General features: G+C 39.6%; 1 protein-coding gene across 4 annotated transcripts in view; it reads right to left on the bottom strand.

Moving 5' to 3' along the window:
- Positions 1–20,218, bottom strand: part of KCNAB1 (potassium voltage-gated channel subfamily A regulatory beta subunit 1) — a 396,177-nt gene that overhangs the window by 249,498 nt on the left and 126,461 nt on the right. The window contains exon 1 of one of the 4 annotated variants that reach the window (XM_073803823.1): positions 12,881–13,654. The exons of 2 other annotated variants lie outside the window; for them this stretch is intronic. In XM_073803823.1, coding sequence (XP_073659924.1) covers positions 12,881–13,101 — 221 coding nt within the window. In that variant the 5' untranslated portion in view covers positions 13,102–13,654. Of the gene's footprint in view, positions 1–12,880; positions 13,655–20,218 lie in introns of those variants that run through there. One more of the 4 variants, XM_019946229.2, reaches the window with a different exon arrangement.

The raw sequence follows: 20,218 nt of genomic DNA, 5'->3' as shown, positions 1-20,218 counted from the left end.
CAGAAATGTCACTTGCCCATGTTGGATTCCTTTTAGTCCTGAATCACGACTGGCATAAACAGATGCTGGTCACCATAAGAAAAAATTGGCTGGAAGCTGTCTGAACTTAGAGTTGAAACCTAAAGCTCAATATTTGGGATTGCACAAGATGTCATTATGTTCTATTTTTGTGCCTGAGTTGCTGTAACTGAAAATGGGCATAACACTACTTGCTAACCCCTTTCAGAGTTCTGCTCAAGGATAAAGATAATACTAATTAAGCTCTTTCAATCCCTTGGTTGAAATGTTTACGTGAAGCAATAACATAAAGTAAGATTTTAGTGGCACAGGATGTTACTCAGACATTTTGGTAATTCGTAATTGTCCTTTGTCAAACCCTGTCCCCAAGGTATTTTCATCTCAAAGTAGGTATACATCAGGCTAATATCCTTAGCAAGAGTAACAAACAAGAAAAATTATAAACTAACATTTTATGAATGTCTCTACTTCTAAAATTAATCATTATTAGAAGTCAAATACTTTGATCAATGGTACTGTCACATGATAATATTACTTTCCTGCTAACAAATAAAATTGAAGTACACTTATTAAACTTACCACATTTGCTTCATTAGTGGCCATCAATGACCTGTAATCAAGCAGAATTTATTGGTGGAATAGATATACAGACTTCAACTTGTTTATTTTTCTTTTCTGCTGTCAATATTAACCAATGTTGTCATTGCTGTATATGCATTAGGAAAATATCTTCTCTGAATGAGACTACAGACCCTGTTGGCAATAATTTGGAGGGCATCAAGGATAGGTCTGGTTCCTCCCCTTCCTGCCCTCCATGTACTACTAGAGGGGCTTGGCATTCACTGGTGGCTGTAAGTACACTGTCATGTCAATATAAAGATGGTACAACTGAGTTGAAAATGCATGTGGTATTGTCTAGCCCTGTAAGGGATTCTATAGCAATACTTTCCCATTCCTATTATAGAATTACTTCCTCCATTGCATTCTAACCCATGCTTTGCATCCCAGCTCTATAGTTGTTCAGTGTGGCAGTGCAGTCCAAAATCAGCAAGGTCCCAAAGGGCTCATTTCCTCATTTCCCTCTCACTCAAGTATTGTGTCCCTTAAAGGCTCCAGGAAATAATATCTGGCCATGAGTGAAGGAATCATAACCCAAGGTTGAGTTTTAACTCTTGACTCTTCTGATTTCTGAATTCCCAATTAATCTTTTCTAAGTCACTTTGATCTGCAGCCACTAATATTTCTCTCCAAATCTGATACAATCTGGTACTTACTGCTTGCAGGCCAAGAGAAGGTATACAGATTTAAATGATTTGGCATCAAGAGTGTAATTCTTCAAAGCCCAATATTCTAGGCAGTGATAGAGGAGCTTTGGGTCTTAGAAAGGGATGAAGAGAACTAAGAAACAACGAGATACTCCTACTGGTATGTGAGACCAAGCTTCACAGAGGAAAATTGCATGAGAGTTAAAACATTTGAAAATTTGTATCAGAATATGTACAAATTTTATGAATAAGAATAAAAGCATCTTTGTGATTAAAATAAAATGACTGGCCAACCTAATGGCTTCAAGAGAATAATATTTAATAGAAGGATTCAGAAAAAGAATTTCACCTCCCTGCAAGAAACTCCTACTTTCCTCCTCCCCAACACCACCATTAATTGACAACATTAAGGAGGCGGGGACAGTATGAGTTTTATGGAAAGGTTAAGTTCTATTATATGAGGCGCACAGAGCCTCACAGGTGCATCACATCAAGATGAAAGAGGCGTTGCCATGGCTCACACACCCCAGGTGCTCAGAAGGAGTAAGATTCCATAGCTCACTGATTACAGTCATGAAATTTGGAAGCGGATATATATTTCTGAAGTCATGGGAATTTTAATTACAGCTTGATCTTTATGGCTATCCATTGACTTTTCTATTACTGTCCACTTCCAAATTTGTACTTAGGTCTTGGGATTTAAAAAAAAAAAAGCAAAAAGGGATATTTCTGGCAGATGTTTCATTAAGGGGCCTAAGAAGCAGAGCAGATTCAGGCAATAGCTGCCATTATAGTAATTGTCAAGGTCAAGATAAAACTGTTTAAACTTTTTCACACTGAAGTTACACACTGTAAATACGAATTTTTATTTTGATTCAAACCTAAGCTGTAACCTTACACTGAGAAAATTCCCGTGCCCTGCATTTTCCATTACCTCATTATTCCTTTTGGTATCTTGCCTCACCTGAATGAGTCTTAGATGCTAGAGAAAGTAATGAGGATGTAATGCTTGATACTTTCGTTTCCTTTACTCTCCCCTCTTTTGCATAACATATTTGCATGATACATGTGGTAAGCTGTATAATGGCCCCTGTAAGATGTTCACACCCTAATCTCTGGAAAGTTGTGAATAATATTACTTTACATGGTAAAGGGGACTTTGCAGATGTGATTAAGTTAAAGATTTTGAGATGGGGTGATTATCCTAGATTATCCGGCTGGAACCAATGGTATATCAGCAGTCCTTATAAGAGGAAGACAGGAGGGTCAAAGTGAGAAAGAGGAGATGTGAGATGTCTCCAGAAGTTGGAGATATGTGCTTAGAAGATAGAGGAAGGAGCCACAAGCTAAGAAATGCAAGTGGCCTCTGGAAGCTGGAAAAGGCAAGAAAATAATTTCTACCTTGAGGCTTCCAGAAGGAACACAGCCCTACTGACACCTTGATTTTTAGACTTCTGGCTTCCAGAACTGTGAAAGAATACATTTGTGTTGTTTTAAGGCACTAACTTTGTGGTAGTTTGTTGCAGGAGCAATAGGAAACTACTACAGTGTAAAATGCCCAGCTTTGTTTCCTAAAGATACTTGCCATATCCCCTTCTAAATTACTTCCTGTTTTGATATAGGACCACAGAAAATCCTGATGAAGCCCTCAGGAAACATCTGGTGGAGTCTGGACTCCTCAGGCAAATATACACTTGCTTCTCTGGTTAAGGAATTATCCTGTGTTTTTATGGACTAAGATATCCAAGCCTCCTGATTTCCAGAAGATTGCTTTTGGAAAAACTGTATTTGAGTGTAACTGAAACCTTAAACTTCTTTGTAAATGAAAGATAAGCCACTATTGAGTGAGAAGTTGTATGTTAACCATGAAGTTCCCAATTCCCACTTTCTATTTGAGTCTCCTTGAGTAGTTTATTTTCTCTTCATCAGAATGGAACAAGTATGCTTTCCATCAAGATGAAAACCCTCTAGAATCAGACGAAGACATCTTCTGAGCATGTCCACTCTTTTCATTAAGTGCAAAAACTCCATAATGCAGAAGTACTTGTTCATATAGAGGTAGAAAATGGAGAAGGAGTGAGTCAAAAGGTCTATTTTCATCAAATGCCTCAGAGGAATTCTTTGCTGATTGAGAGAGAATAGTATTCATTAAAGCCATGCTATTTACTCAACTGATTTTTATAATGAGCTTGTTGCTGTGGTCTCAGGACAAAGATACTAACAACAAAAACCATATAACATAAAAATCAAGTTTAAAGTGGAAGTTAATTTCAAAGAAATGGAAAAGAGGGTGCTTTAATAGCATATGTTCTTCAGAGAAAAACTCACTTTTCTTATATAAGAGCTCTGTCAAAGCAGATGGGCTTTCCAGTAGATACAAACTCATCATGGAGAACACTGTGCTTGGAATTTCCTGCAGTTAAGTCCCTTCAGGAGCACTGTCTTGGAAGATGTTGATTACCAATACAATAAATATCTTCTGTTAATAAAACTAGCCATGCACAGTTGCCTTTACATTTAAACCTGCTCGATTAAAAAAAAAACTCTGTAAGAGTGAATCAAAAGGCAAACTAATCATATTACAAGCTGTTAGTTTTTCTACCTGGATATTCAACTGCTATTGAAACCTATAAGCCAGATCTGAACTTTTCATATTTCTTTAACCCAAGAGACTTCAATTGTCACCATTAAAAAGTACAGAGCTGATGATCTCCTAAGAGTTGCTACATATAAGCAGAGTGATCCTCCATTATTCAAATAAATAGGTTAGAATGTTTAAAAATGTTTCAGAGCAATTTTTTCAAAGACTGGCTCAAAATGTTAAAAAAGACTTTTTTCTTCTAAAATAGTAAGCATGACCATGGAATGCAGACAAGGGGACAGAGCATGTTTCTGTTCTAAGGCAATCTTGTGATTCTGTACTGAAAAGTCTAGACCTTTTCTTGAAATTTTATCCAGCTCTGGATGACTTAAAAGAGATGTAGTATGTTATAGAGGGTTTAGATGAGAGTCACAATTACAGTTGGGAATCAGAAAATTAAATCTAGGAGGAACCATCATAGATATTAGAAGGTTGAGTCATAATAATGGTTTTCAAGTAGCAGAAGACTTACAAGGCAGGAAATTATGGCTAGCTCATTTTCCTTTCAATTGAGTACAGGCCAAGAAGCTTCCAATGCAGCTTGAAACGAGCTGAGTCAACCGCAAGAAGGAATTTTCTCATGGTGACGTTTTTTTTTTTACGCTTGGATGGTTTAGCAGCAGAACACTCAGGCCAGGTGAGCAGGTGCTGGTACCAGAATGGGAAGAAATCTCCCTCCCCAAGTGTCAACAGGAGGTTGGGAGCCTCCGGCATACCACTGGGTTCCCCCTCTTGCCTCACTGCTGGGCCCTTGCTTTCTTGCCTCTCAATCTTCTATCATCATTTTCAACCTGACTTTGTTAAGGTTCAGACAACAGACAAGAATTCAAAGAGCCCTCACTTTATTCTTCCTCTGAGGATTTCAGAGCTTAGTAAATGATTCTAATTCTTAGAAAGAAAAGCCAAAATTTTTTTCATGACTGCCGTGAAAGGAGATTACACAGTATTTCTTCAGGGGCCTTTACAAGTAGTTGCTGCACAGTGCAAACTGGAAAAACAGGACAGATTTCTCATGAGGGCTGGACCAGATGGCCTGTGCGAGGGCTCTCAGAGTCCTCCCTAGTTGTCAATTCCAAGAAAAAAAAATCACTGCTGGGCTTCTGTTTTTGTTTCCAATCTGAGTAACTGAAAATCAACCTGCAAGGAGGGTTTTTAAATGTATTTTGATTCTGACTCTCAGGAACAAGTTTTCAAAGTAATCTCTCAAAGCATGGAGGAGAGTGAAGTATGTTCAGTGCTGAATGCCCTAAAGAGCATTTCATATCCAGGGTTGATATGTAGCCCTGTCCGATCATCTGTGCCCATGGGCTTGTAGATTTCTTTCTGACACACCATTTATTTAGAAACTGTGACACCAAGCACACTATCATCTGAAAGTTAATTTATGTCCAGCTTCAGAATATGTACAAGTAGAGAGCTGTCGCGGGGGCACTTTGGGGTCCTCACGACTCGGCAGCAGATGAAGAAAGCGGGTCTGGCTCTCTGAGTGCACAGCAGGGCTTTGCTTCTTCTAGAGATAAAAGCTTGAACCGCAGACTGTGCATTCGTATAGAAAGGAATTGTCCCTTCTAGAAGTGTTTCATGCACTGTGCTTTTTTCCTGTGTTAAAAAATGGGGCATGATCAAGAAGCTGCAACATAGAAGCTAACAGAGCATAAGGAATCCTGCTCTTGGAGTCAGGACCAGAGTTTGGCCTTGACCCTTTCATCAGCTCCTTGAGTAACTCTAACCAAGGCACTGGTCATTCTGTACAAAGTGATGTGACTGAACTAGATGGAATCTGAAGTTTCCTCAATGCCAACATCCACTGCTAACTCACTTATTTCTAGTGATTACATAGGATTAAAATTTCTGAATATTGAAATGGAAATTTGAAAGACTTTTTTGGCCTTAAATCCTTCAGTCTCCATCACTCTATTTTCTAATTCTGTAAAGAGTGGAAAACTGGTTGTAGAAATATTTGTAAGCATACAGCATGATTAATTTGCAACATCAAATCATTTTTTATTATTTCTGATGACTATTTCTCAGAATGGCTTTGAAATTCTTATAAGGAAAAGTATGAATCAATGCTTGTGAATTCAATTCTCATAAAGTGGTATTCTCTCCAAAAAAAAAAAGTTTTGAAGAATACTCAAAGAAACCAAGAGTCCCATATTTTGATCAGATTCACTGGTCCAAAATCTCATCTGTTCATGAATTCATATACTAATGATAAACTATGCATTTGATGAAATGAATTTAAAAGATCAAAGTGAAACATGAATCTGACTTTCCTTTTTAATGTAATGGGACTTTTTTTCTTCTTCTGTCAGAACATTTCTCAAATTACCACAAGTGCAAATGTTTACAGAAAATTTTTTTAAAAAAAGAATGTCTATAAAATGAGCGCACTTCTAAAGAGGGTCACTGAATGGATTTGGGATTAAGGGCTCCATCTGTAGCAACCCAATTGAAGATCTCAGCTAGAAGACAAGCTGTTTCTGGAAACACTTTGGATAGATTCCTTCACTTGCATGTGTGCACACACATACACATGCACATATCGTGCACACACACACTTCCAGAATGGCAGAACTGGAACTACGTTTGCCTAACAACTTCCAGGAGGCTCCCTCCCCTCCTACCATTTTCTCACCATCCCATGGATGCCAGACTTCTGGCTGATGCTTTGCAGAGGTGGAATAAACTCTATGAGACTGAATCAGCAACTAACTTTCGGGAAGGTTTCTCCACCTCCCATTCTCACCATTTTGCTTTGAGGAAGAGAGGAAAGCCCACACCCATGGGTGTAAGTGAAAATGACAATGGCAATCTTTACCCAAGAAAATGACATTTTAAATAACCAAGCTGCTCTCTTCTCTGGACTAAAATCAGATATTTCTATTTGAAACACAGCCACAGAGCTGGCACTGCTCCCCTTCCTCCTCTTCAGCCCACCTATTTCCTCCCACTTTTCCCCATGCGGAGGCTCGCGAGCAAATTCACACACACACACACACACACACTCACTCACACACACACATTCAGTGCCTTTTACGTAATCAGCTGACAAGGTTGATCTTTCACTTCAATTGCTTTGATTCAAAATCTGCCCACCATTCGTGGGAGGTAAAGAATGGTGGATGAGACGTGTGCTTTAATAAAGAGGCTAGGGAAGGAAGAGCCTGGGAAAGGCATCTGGTCTGAGTCTTTTCTACGTAGTCTTGATTCTCTATAGGAAAATACAGAGTGTTATGGAATTCAACATAAATTCTCTTGTTTCAAACTTACAACTCTTAGATTTCTTTTTAACAGCTGCTAGATTAATTCCTTAATAGAACTTTGTGACCAGATACCTTGTTTAAAAATCTGAAATGGTTCTTCCATTGCTGATGCTCACCTTATATCTTACTGTGTTGCCTTGACCTCCAATGTATCATATCTGACTCCTCTTTGCCTCTACAAGATGCTCTTTCACCACTTCCCTGTATGAACCCTCTGCCCTACTCCATGATTTCTCAGCACAGCAGGCACAGTCTTTGGACAGGCTATTCCCGCTGCTGCAGTCTGTCTGCTCTCCTCCTCCTTTCTGCTCATCTCGGTATTTCTCCTTTCTCAATATTAAGCTTCCCTGATCTTTCTCATGAAACCTCTCCCTGATTCCTACAGCCCCTGGTGAATGATGGCTCCTCAAACTACAGCAACAGTTTTTCTTTGTATCACTTAACATATGCAACCTTTTTGTGTAGATATCTATTCACACTAAACTGTAAACAACCAAGAGAGGAACTACCCAAGAGAGGACTCTTTGTATCCACAGGATTTCACATAGTGTCCCACATATGTAGTCATACATTTTCCAGGCATTTATTGAGTAGCTATTATGTGCCACGTGCCAGGTTAGACTCTGGGGTTACAGAGATGAGCAAAATCCAAACCTCAAACTGCTACGGACTAATGGGGAAGATATAGATGTAAATGGATAAGAGCAACACTATGCAATCAATAATTTCCATATCAGAAGTAAGAATCTGATGCAGTGGAGGCACTAAAGAACAAGTATTTAATGCTATAAGGGGTGGAGCCAAGGAAGGTTTCACAGAGAAGGTTAGGCTAGAGTTGGGTCTTGGAGGATGCATAGGAGTTTGCCTAATGGTTCAAGTAAGGTAGGAGAATTCCAGGGTAGAAGGACCAGCATGGAAAATGATACAGACGCACAAAAAAACAAGAAGGTCCAGTGTACTATAAGGAGTCCTCTCTCAAGTAGGTACTTATGATAAAACAAGTGGACAGAGATAAGATAAGAACAAAGAGTGGTGACTGTAAAGCATGATGGAAGCTAGACCATGAAGGACTTCAGGTACCATGTTAGGTGTCTGGATTTTATCCCCTGAGCTACAGAATGGCACTGAAGAAATTTGGGAATAACATTGTATCTGAAGTTATCTAATGATGACAACAACCTGATTGCTCTTCAGTGACTGAATGGTTAAAAAAATTGTGAAACATACATACCATGAGCTACTACTCAGCAAGAAGGAGGAATGAACTATTGATACACACAATTTGGATAAGTCTCAAGAGACTTATGCAGAATGGAAAAAAGCCAATTCCCAAAATATGATAAACTGTATGATCCCATTTGTATAATGTTCTTGAAACAAATTATAGAGATGGATCAGAGACTAGTTGCTGAGGATTAGGGACTGGGGAGGAGTACGTGGATGTGGCTATAAAGAGGTAGTATGAGGGAGCCTTGTGGTGATGAAGCAATTCTAATGTTTCATTGTGGTGGTAGTCACACAAACTTCTATATGTGGTAAAATTACATAAACATAGAAACATACACACACATGAATACATGTATAACTGGTAAAATCTGAATAAATTCTGTGGATTGTACCAATGTCAGTCTACTAGATTTGATGTTGCGCTATAGTTATACAAGATATTCCCAGTGGAGAAAACATGATTGAGGGTATGCCAAAATTCCTTGTACATTTTGTGTGTGTGTGTGTATTCCTGTGATCTATAATTATTTGAATAAAAAAATTTAATGATGACAAAAGTGGTAAGTGGATTTACTCCAAAAAAAAAAAAAAAGAGAAGTTTTCTAGTGGAGTTAAAGATTATTGCTCAGTTTCCTTTTTGTAAATAATTCTCTTAAGAATTTCAAAGCATGTTTTATGCAACTATATAAGACAAGGTTATATTGATATAATATAAATATAACAGATAAAATTTTTCTTCATGAAATTGGGTTCATTGATATTCAACTTGTTCTGGAACTAAAGTAACAATTTTAGAATAGGGGAGTAGCTCAGTACAAATGTGCTCAATTCTGAATATCAAAAGCTCTGAGATCATGTCCAACACTAGTAGCTAGATCATTCTAAAAAGTTATTTTAAAAAAACACCCATCAAACAAGCAAAAACAACCAAACAAATCTGGCTTAACCTGTGTTCTGAGTGATTTGGCTTTCTTAGGATAAAAAGTTCACATATGTACTTACATTTATGTGATATCTATCATGTATATATATATCATGTATACATCTATCATATATGGTCGGAGAGTATACAACAAACTCTAACACGGTATGATGAACTCTAATATTAAAAATATATGCAAAACTAAAATAAAGGACCTCTCATGTATTAACAAGGCACAGGTATAAGAAACATAATAGTCCTGTGTTATTTACACACAAGATAGTCCCCAAGATAAATGGTAGGTGGAATCTTGTTCTCTTGCTCTGACAGTGACATTTGAATAGCAGATTGTTCTAGGGGATTTCTTTTTCTCATCATCAGCCTTGAAACAATAGTTAATTTTATGCAAGATTCTTGCACAATGCTGATGTGACGGTAATAGTGGCTTTGAGTATTTTATTCTTGCAGAATTCAGATACTCCATACAAGTGTATATTAATTTTTTCTAAAATCCCAAGTTCATGAGCTCCTGATTAATGGATGGTAATTACAGGCTATGATATGAGAGCTGTGCTTTAAAAATCATAAGGTATTAAATGAGTAGAAGGCATTCTACTCATTTATCAGGGTTATAAGTAGGTCCTCAATGGCCAGGTAGCACCCTACAGCAAGGATGGAACCTGAACAAAGTCCTTGGGATGGCAAATATGGGCACAATGACTCATGACCCAAGATGCAACCATAATGCTGGAACTGAAATAGAGATGGTAACCTCAAAATGGACAAACACGTTGGCTGAGCTATGACTATGACCCCCCAAAATATGACTTTCATAAGAATATCTCATAGTAGATAATTATTATGTATTTGTGTGTTTTCTTATTCATGGTCTGTTTTCCCAAGAATGCAAGCCCCAAACATTGTCTGGTTTCTGCACCTTTTTGTACCCAGTTTTAATAGGGTTCCTGATACAAAACAGGTGTTCAGTAAATATTTATTGACTAAATGAATACCTCTTCACTCCACAACACGGTTTTTTGACCATTATTCAGTGGTAGACACTTTTAAAATTCTGACCAAAGCTATGAACCCTCTCCTCAAAAATACACACAGAAAGACTATATTTTTTATTTTCTATAGGATTCATGGATCCCAGATTAAGTTATGCATATGGAAATCATTTTCAAGGATGAGAATATTATTGTAAACACAATTAGCCACTGATTTTAGTTCCTTCAGGCATTCCCCTGATTATTTACCCAAGCCAATTACCTCCCCAACATGATGGCATTATTTTTTATGTTTTGCTATTTGTTATCATTAATAAATAGTCCCTACATGCACATTATATTTTAGTGACATCAATGTCAAAGAAAAAGATAACTCAGCTCATAAAAATATTTCTGCCATTTTTATAAAGTGTATTAGTTAGTCTCTCTCTCTCCCACTTCTGTCTTTCTCTCTTTCTTTCTCCAACCCTAAGAAAGTCTTAGTGTACATTTGGTATAACCTCCTAATCTCTTTCCTAAAGGTCACTCTAAGTAGAATTTGAAATTGAAAGAGAAAGGGGTTAAGTCACACTTACACAAACACACAAAGCCACCGGCCTGTCATCAATGGAACAATTCAGAATAAGAGGGGGAGTGGAAACAAGGCACCTTGTCCAGTCACCATAAACAACAAATAATTCAAGTTATCCTGAAGACTGCAGATGGCTAGCTTTTTGTCAGAAAAGAGCTGTCTTTAGTTGTCAGTAATGAAAGATGCCCAAGTGAATCTTACACACTGAGCTTTTGGTAAAGAGAGATAATTACCATCTAATCTGAGCTGAGCTGTATTACCAGAAAAAACTTAATGGAAATCTCCTGCCTTTATAAGACCAAACTCTTCCAATACACTGATCCACAAGCAAGTATGAAACTCTGCCACAAGAAATTAAGGGTGTTACTTTTTATTCCTTCTGGTTTACAAAAAGAAAGCTCAAGGTCTGCTGGAGGCCACAGTTCAAACCACCTCTGTGATTTGCCTTAACCCTGAGTGTCTCATTCCCAGGGGCCCTGCCCGGGAAGGCGGCAGCTCCTCTCCATCTCCATCTGGCCAGCTGAACTGCATGCAGAGCAACGCCATGGCCACGGGGCAGGGGCTGGGTGTGTGCCACAGAAGCAGCAATAGAAAATGCCAATGCATTCGAGATTGCAGTCCTAGTTACCAACCTGTCATGGGGTCCCATTCTCCACCATGGAAATATCAAGAAAAGCAGAGGTTCTCACACTGATAACACTTCAAGGAATTGCCTGGAGTCAGCTGCTTGCATCGTACTGCAGTTGGGGCAAAGAGCTTTAGCTATAATTTGTAGTGGGTCCATCCACCCCATTCATGGCTTTCTTTCTTAATGGCTCAAAAATATACCAAAACAATAGTGCTTGGTGTTTTTCAATGAGATTTCCTGTTAAAGTTTCCTCTTAACTCCGCAAAGAAACTTTTTCAAGGACAACTTTTATAGAAATTGGTTTGAATGCTTATTTCAGAAACCTCACATGGGAAACATAGTCTTAGGTGTGCCTTATTTTAATTGCATTAAGTTCCTTATATCCTAAAACCTGGTTCCTAACAAAGATGAGGAATAGTTAAATATAAATAATGGACAAAGTCATATCTGCAAACCAGAGTCACCAAAGCCTTTGGGAGATGCACCATAAGCTCTTCTCTACATACGCAAAGACCTTTAGAGACTAGAAGCACAGTAGTTTTAAAGAAATAAAGTCAGGGAGACTCAGCACAAAGCAGATACAATAAGGAGGCAGGAGTCACAGAATTGAATAATGGAATTTTCTACTTATCGAATTTCAGTCATTCCCTATTAAAGAGAATATCAACCATTACCAGGAAGATTTCCAACTCTAGAAAGCAACATAGAGGAAGAGGGAGCTTAAAAATGTATGAAGAAACCAGCGGTATTACAACAATTGACTTTTTCTCCATATTTCACAACAAGGTCTGCATTGTATTTCAAGCAGTAATTTAGGTTTAAGTATGTCAGTGTTCAAACTAACTTACCATTATAGGTGTTTCTTCCCTGCAACAAAACTTCCTTAAAAGCTTTCATACCATTTGTTACCTTGGGCTTTCAAAAGATAAATTATACAGTACTAGATAGAAACTATTTTTAATAGTATAATCACAGAAACTACAGTCTATACCATAAAATAGGACAAGCACATTTGCTCTTGAAAAGCTGCCCTGATCTCAATACCAGTTTCCAGCAGCTGTGTTATTCTCTGCAGACTGGAAGTCATATGGCTCCTAAGGTATTCATAACACTTTAAAATATACAAAATGGGCCACAGTTTTTAAATCCTATACATACACAACACAACACAACCACCTTGGGTTTTCCTAAGGAGCTATTTTAAAGACACCTGAGAATTCTAAATTAAGCAGCCCACCAATGAGTAAGTCACTTTTCAAAACCACTGAACTGTCTCCACTGTACCTGTATAGAACACGGAAACCCAGGAGAGAGAGAATCTTACATCCATACCTATATTTCATGCCAGTCTGCTTTGCGGTGGACTCTTTGAGAGAGATGTGATGCTGAGGGGTGAAGGTCCCCAGGCTGCGTGCGATGATAGCGACCGTGCGGAATTTGGCCCGGGCTGCGTTCACCACATTGGGGGCGGTGGAGCTCTGCTTGCTCAGAAGTCGCTCCTCGCCATTCCGACTCTTCAAATTATGCTCTGTGCAGGCTATGGAGACTTGCATTGCTTCCCCGGGCAGTGCACGGTCCCTCTCAGAACCCCGGAACACAAGCAGTCAAGAGAGGTCGAGCAGTTGGGAGGGTCTGCTTGTCTTTTAACCCCTCCTTGCTCCCCCTTCCTCGGGGCCGGGGAGTCCTTGCAGCTGACTTCAGAGCCAGGGAAAGTGGCAGCAGTGACTGCGGTGCAGGACAGAGTCCCAGGCACCGAGAGAAGTAAACAGCTAGCCCTGAAGTTGTCACAGCAGCTGGAGCGCGGATCAGACTGGCAAATCTTCCCGGGCAGTAATCTCGGTTGATTAAACAGCCAAATCCATGTAGTCGGGAGGCTTGGGCAGACGCCTGGAGCTAAGCATTTGTGCTGACTGAACGCAGCCCTGCCAGGAGCCTGTCCGCGGTGCCTGAATGCGGGCTCGCCTCTGGGCGATGGCTCAAATCCACGCAGGCATACCGCAAGATGCGCCGCCAGCACCCTCTGGACCACAGGCAGGATGCTCTACTGGCGCTCTGAGCATCCCAAGAAGCAGCTAATCGCAAGCCGCTCCCTGGGGACCGGTGGTCTCCAGTCACTCCGGCTGTCAGCTCCCTCCCTGCCCCACTCCGGGAGGTCGTGGGGGCTCCTCAAGACCCCTCCCCACTCATTTTCAGGCGGAAGCCTGGGTCATTGTGTCCGCACCAACACGGGTTAGCAGCTGCACGCAGGAGCAGGAAGGTCCCTTTAAAGAGCTCCTCGCCTTTGTGTGCGACGCGAAGGCAAGAATCACTTCCAGCAGACTCTTGCTGTGATAGAATCTGGAGAGCTGCTCTTAAAGGGGGGCTCTGCCCAGGCTCAGACCAAATCCCGCGGCGGCACAACAGTTGGAACCGGGGGAAGGCAGGACGGGGGTGCTCCTGCCACGGAACATGCCAGTGAATGAACACGTGAATACTCTGTGACTGGTTTGTTAAATCACAGCTTGAAATCCCTGTTATTAGCCTTACCAGCGTTTATTTCCCCTTTGCACATTACTTCTTAAGCCAATAACTTTGAAGTTTACTGAAAAGACACAATGCAGACTTTTCAGAGTCAAGTCACCTAACTCACTGCCAAATCTCTTCTGGCTCCCAAAGGAGGGTGAAGGATGGGCGAGGAGGCAGCAATTTGGCACCACCCAGAAGGGGTCTGCACTAGGTAAGCTGCAGGTCCAAGTCACCATCCAGGAAGGTCCAGGCCAGGTGGCTGGAACTGTGTACACTGCCCGCTGGTCATCTATGACCCATTGGTGAGGACAAGCATTATCCCCAGGGCAAGGGTAGGCAGCAAGACACCTCCTGTCATCTCAGAATGTTCCTGTGAGGCAGGAACACTGCCTGGTTCAGTAGTAGGTGCAAAGCAACTCCTCAGTAAATGTGGTTGAACCAAACTAAGCACCAACTGGCTGATAACAATTTCTCTCTCCATTTGAAATGCACAGAAGTCAGACAGTTTTTTTAATAGATGTACTTACAATAAAACTGTGCCTTCTGCACAATCAGTTCTCTAAACTGGTTTCCAACAGAAACTGCTGTCAAGCAAAAAGGAACTGTGTTTAAATCAACAATATTTATGAGCACCATCTCTGTACTAAGCATTAGAGAGAAATATGGAGAAAAAAATATAGCACTATCCTTCTCCTCAAGGAACTGGCAGCCTGGATGGGAAGGATAAAACAATCAGTCTTAAAGAGGCTAATGAACAATGTCAGAGGTACATTAGTGTTTAAATGAGTGGTACCGACACCAAGTACACTAGAGTTAATAAGCAGGGGAGTGATTACAGGAGGCTAGAGAAAGTTCCTCATTTCCCTACACTTCTACTGAATGCCTGTTAGGTACCTGACTGCTTGTTGCTGGGATACAAAATAGCTTACATGGAGGCTGGACCTCAAAGAGCTCACGGATGCCCAGGCAGCCCTCATAGACTGCGGGACTTTGCCTGGGACATGAATTTGATTAGCTGGAGAGCAGAAGGTCAGTCTTCCCAGAGATTGGCTGGGGTGAGGAGAACACACACTGTGGCTGTGTCAATGTGATAAATATAAATATATATATAGAGAGAGAGAGAGAGAGAGAGAGAGAGCGAGAGAGAGAGAGAGACAGAGACAGAGACAGAGACAGAGAGACAGAGGGAGAGAGATGGCAGTTCTGACCACTTATTCCCAAATTAAGTTGTAGGAATGAAATTTTCAAGTAGAATAGGTACCTGTTTTGAATTCCATTCCAGACATGAATCATAACATCTTTTTTTTTTTAACATCTTTATTGGAGTATAAATGCTTTACAATGGTGTGTTAGTTTCTGCTTTATAAAAAAGTGAATCAGTTATACATATACATATGTTCCCATATCTCTTCCCTCTTGCGTCACCCTCCCACCCACCCTCCCTATCCCACCCCTCTAGGCGGTCAAAAACCACTGAGCTGATCTACCTGTGCTATGCAGCTGTTTCCCACTAACTATCTATTTTACATTTGGTAGTGTATATATGTCCATGTCACTCTCTCACTTTGTCAGAGCTACCCTTCCCCCTCCCCATATCCTCAACTCCATTCTCTAGTAGGTCTGTGTCTTTATTCCCCTCTCACCCCTAGGTTCTTCATGACATTTTTTTTTTCTTAGATTCCATATATATGTGTTAGCATACAGTATTTGTTTATCTCTTTCTGACTTACTTCACTCTGTATGACAGACTCTAGGTCCAACGACCTCACTACAAATAGCTCAATTTCGTTTCTTTTTGTGGCTGAGTAATATTCCATTGTATACATGTGCCACATCTTCTTTATCCATTCATCCGATGATGGACACTTAGGTTGCTGCCATCTCCTGGCTATTGTGAACAGAGCTGCAATGAACATTTTGGTATATGACTCTTTTTGAATTATGGTTTTCTCAGGGTATATGCCCAGTAGTGGGATTGCTGGGTCATAGGGTAGTTCTATTTGTAGTTTTTTAAGGAATCTCGAAACTGTTCTCCATAGTGGCTGTACCAATTCACATTTGCACCAGCAGTGCAAGAGTGTTCCCTTTTCTCCACACCCTCTCCAGCATTTACTGTTTCTAGATTTTTTGATGATGGCCATTCTGACCAGTGTGAGATGATATCTCATTGTAGTTTTGATTTGCATTTCTCTAATGATTAATGATGTTGAGCATTCTTTCATGTGTTTGTTGGCAATCTGTATATCTTCTTTGGAGAAATGTCTGTTTAGGTCTTCTGCCCATTTTTGGATTGGGTTGTTTTTTTGTTATTGAACTGCATGAGCTGCTTATAAATTTTGGAGATTAATCCTTTGTCAGTTGCTTCATTTGCAAATATTTTCTCCCATTCTGAAGGCTGTCTTTTGGCCTTGTTTATGGTTTCCTTTGCTGTGCAAAAGCTTTTAAGTTTCATTAGGTCTCATTTGTTTATTTTTGTTTTTATTTCCATTTCTCTAGGAGGTGGGTCAAAAAGGATCTTGCTGTCATTTATGTCATAGAGTGCTCTGCCTATGTTTTCCTCTGAGAGTTTGATAGTTTCTGGCCTCACATATAGATCTTTAATCCATTTTGAGCTTATTTTTGTGTATGGTGTTAGGGAGTGTTCTAATCTCATACTTTAACATGTACCTGTCCAGTTTTCCCAGCACCACTTATTGAAGAGGCTGTCTCTTCTCCACTGTATATTCTTGCCTCCTTTATCAAAGATAAGGTGACCATATGTGTGTGGGCTTATCTCTGGGCTTTCTATCCTGTTTCATTGATCTTTCTGTTTTTGTGCCAGTACCATACTGTCTTGATTACTGTAGCTTTGTAGTATAGTCTGAAGTCAGGGAGCCTGATTCCTCCAGCTCCGTTTTTTGTTCTCAAGATTGCTTTTGCTATTCGGGGTCTTTTGTGTTTCCATACAAATTGTGAAATTTTTTATTCTAGTTCTGTGAAAATGACAGTGGTAGTTTGATAGGGATTGCATTGAATCTGTAGATTGCTTTGGATAGTAGAGTCATTTTCACAATGTTGATTCTTCCAATCCAAGAACATGGTATATCTCTCCATCTATTTGTATCATCTTTAATTTTTTTCAGCAGTGTCTTATAATTTTCTGCATACAGGTCTTTTGTCTCCTTAGGCAGGTTTATTCCTAGATATTTTATTCTTTTTGTTGCAATGGTAAATGGGAGTGTTTTCTTGATTTCATTTTCAGATTTTTCACCATTAGTGTCTAGGAATGCCAGAGATTTATGCACATTAATTTTGTATCCTGCTACTTTACCAAATTCATTGACTAGCTCTAGTAGTTTTCTGGTAGCATCTTTGGGATTCTCTATGTATAGTATCATGTCATCTGCAAACAGTGACAGCTTTACTTCTTATTTTCCGATTTGGATTCCTTTTATTTCTTTTTCTTCTCTGATTGCTGTGGCTAAAACTTCCAAAAGTATGTTGAATAAGAGTGGTGAGAGTGGGCAACCTTGTCTTGCTCCTGATCTTAGCGGAAATGGTTTCAGTTTCTCACCACTGAGGACGATGTTGGCTGTGGGTTTGTCATATATGGCCTTTATTATGTTGAGGAAAGTTCCCTCTATGCCTACTTTCTGCAGAGTTTTTATCGTAAATGGGGGTTGAATTTTGTCAAAAGCTTTCTCTGCATCTATTGAGATGATCATATGGTTTTTCTCCTTCAATTTGTTGATAAGGTGTATCACATTGATTGATTTGCATATATTGAAGAATCCTTGCATTCCTGTAATAAACCCCACTTGATCATGGTGTATGATCCTTTTAATGTGCCATTGGATTCTGGTTGCTAGTATTTTGTTGAGGATTTTTGCATCTATGTTCATCAGTGATATTGGCCTGTAGTTTTCTTTCTTTGTGATATCTTTGTCTGGTGTTGGTATCAGGTTGATGGTGGCCTCGTAGAATGAGTTTGGGAGTGTTCCTCCCTGTGCTATATTTTGGAAGAGTTTGAGAAGGATAGGTGTTAGCTCTTCTCTAAATGTTTGATAGAATTCACCTGTAAAGCCATCTGGTCCTGGGCTTTTGTTTGTTGGAAGATTTTTAATCACAGTCTCAATTTCAGGGCTTGTGATTGGTCTGTTCATATTTTCTATTTCTTCCTGGTTCAATCTTGGCGGGTTGTACATTTCTAAGCATTTGTCCATTTCTTCCAGGTTGTCCATTTTATTGGCATAGAGTTGCTTGCAGTAATCTCTCATGATCCTTTGTATTTCTGCAGTGTCAGTTGTTACTTCTCCTTTTCATTTCTAATTCTACTGATTTGAGTCTTCTCCCTTTTTTTCTTGATGAGTCTGGCTAATGGTTTATCAATTTTGTTTATCTTCTCAAAGAACCAGCTTTTAGTTTTATTGATCTTTGCTATCGTGTCCTTCATTTCTATTTCATTTATTTCTGATCTGATCTTTACGATTTCTTTCCTTCTGCTAACTTTGGGTTTTTTTGTTCTTCTTTCTTTAATTGCTTTAGGTGCAAGGTTAGGTTGTTTATTCGAGACGTTTCCTGTTTCTTAAGGTAGGATTGTATTGCTGTAAACTTCCCTGTTAGAACTGCTTTTGCTGCATCCCATAGGTTTTGGGTTGTCGTGTCTCCATTGTCATTTGTTTCCAGGTATTTTTTGATTTCCTCTTTGATTTCTTCAGTGATCATTTCGTTATTAAGTAGTGTATTGTTTAGCCTCCATGTGTTTGTATTTTTTACAGATCTTTTCCCACAATTGATATCTAGTCTCATAGCATTGTGGTCAGAAAAGATACTTGATACAATTTCAATTTTCTTAAATTTACCAAGCCTTGATTTGTGACCCAAGATATGATCTATCCTGGAGAATGTTCCATGAGCACTTGAGAAAAATGTGTATTCTGTTTTTTTTGGATGGAATGTCCTATAAACATGAATTAAGTCCATCTTGTTTAATGTATCATTTAAAGCTTGTATTTCCTTATTTATTTTCATTTTGGATGATCTGTCCATTGGTTAAAGTGGGGTATTAAAGTCCCCTACTATGAATGTATTACTGTCAATTTCCCCTTTTATGGCTGTTAGTATTTGCCTTATGTACTGAGGTGCTCCTATGTTGGGTACATAAATATTTACAATTGTTATATCTTCTTCTTGGATCGATCCCTTGATCATTATGTAGTGTCCTTCTTTGTCTCTTGTAATAGTCTTTATTTTAAAGTCTATTTTGTCTGATATGAGAATTGCTACTCCAGCTTTCTTTTGGTTTCCATTTGCATGGAATATCTTTTTCCATCCCCTCACTTTCATTCTGTATGTGTCTCTAGGTCTGAAGTGGGTCTCTTGTAGACAGCATATATACGGGTCTTGTTTTTCTATCCATTCAGTCATCTAAGTCTTTTGGTAGGAGCATTTAATACACTTACATTTAAGGTAATTATCGATATGTATGTTCCTATTCCCATTTTCTCAATTGTTTTGGGTTTGTTATTGTAGGTCTTTTCCTTCTCTTGTGTTTCTTGCCTAGAGAATCATAACATAACCTGCAGTTGAGGTTTAAATTACATTGTGGAATTTCATCCTCTACCTTCCATGCTCTTCCCACTCCTTATTTTAAAAAATAAATATACTGCCTACTGTTCAGTGGTTAGAAAGTAACTTCAGGATGGGGTGAGGGTTGTAGAAAGGGACAAATGAACCTAGGCTTCCTTTTTTACCCTCAACTCCAAGGAAGTAGTTCCTGAAGCAAAGCTTTTTTCCCTGGAATAAACAACAGTGGGCAGAGAGGAAGCAGATCATTAGAAGTTTTATTTTTTTCATGCTAAACTGGCTCATCGGGGATGGTCAATATGAATCAGGAAAACAGTCAAAGTGAAAAGAGGAAGAAGTGGGAGGAATCAGAATGAACAGCTCAGAAGTGGGGTGGGGGTGGGGATAAAGCATCCTGGAAAGCAAGACGGAGCATAGTGATTACCATAGGGCCAGAGGGGTCAAGAGCCAGTGGCTCTGGCTTAGGCACTGACTGAGGGGGAGGAGGTGTGGGAAGGCAGCTAAGGGGTGAGGTATGAGAGCTGCCAGTTCTACAGGGAGGAGGGAGAGTTTCAGGGTGTGTGAGGTCTGCACACAGTTAACTGAGTGGCTTTCAGGTTT

This window comes from Tursiops truncatus, chromosome 4 (genome assembly GCF_011762595.2).
Source record: "Tursiops truncatus isolate mTurTru1 chromosome 4, mTurTru1.mat.Y, whole genome shotgun sequence".
Taxonomy (NCBI): domain Eukaryota; kingdom Metazoa; phylum Chordata; class Mammalia; order Artiodactyla; family Delphinidae; genus Tursiops; species Tursiops truncatus.
Note: the sequence above shows the minus strand (reverse complement) of the source record. Positions and strands in the feature narration are given on the sequence as shown.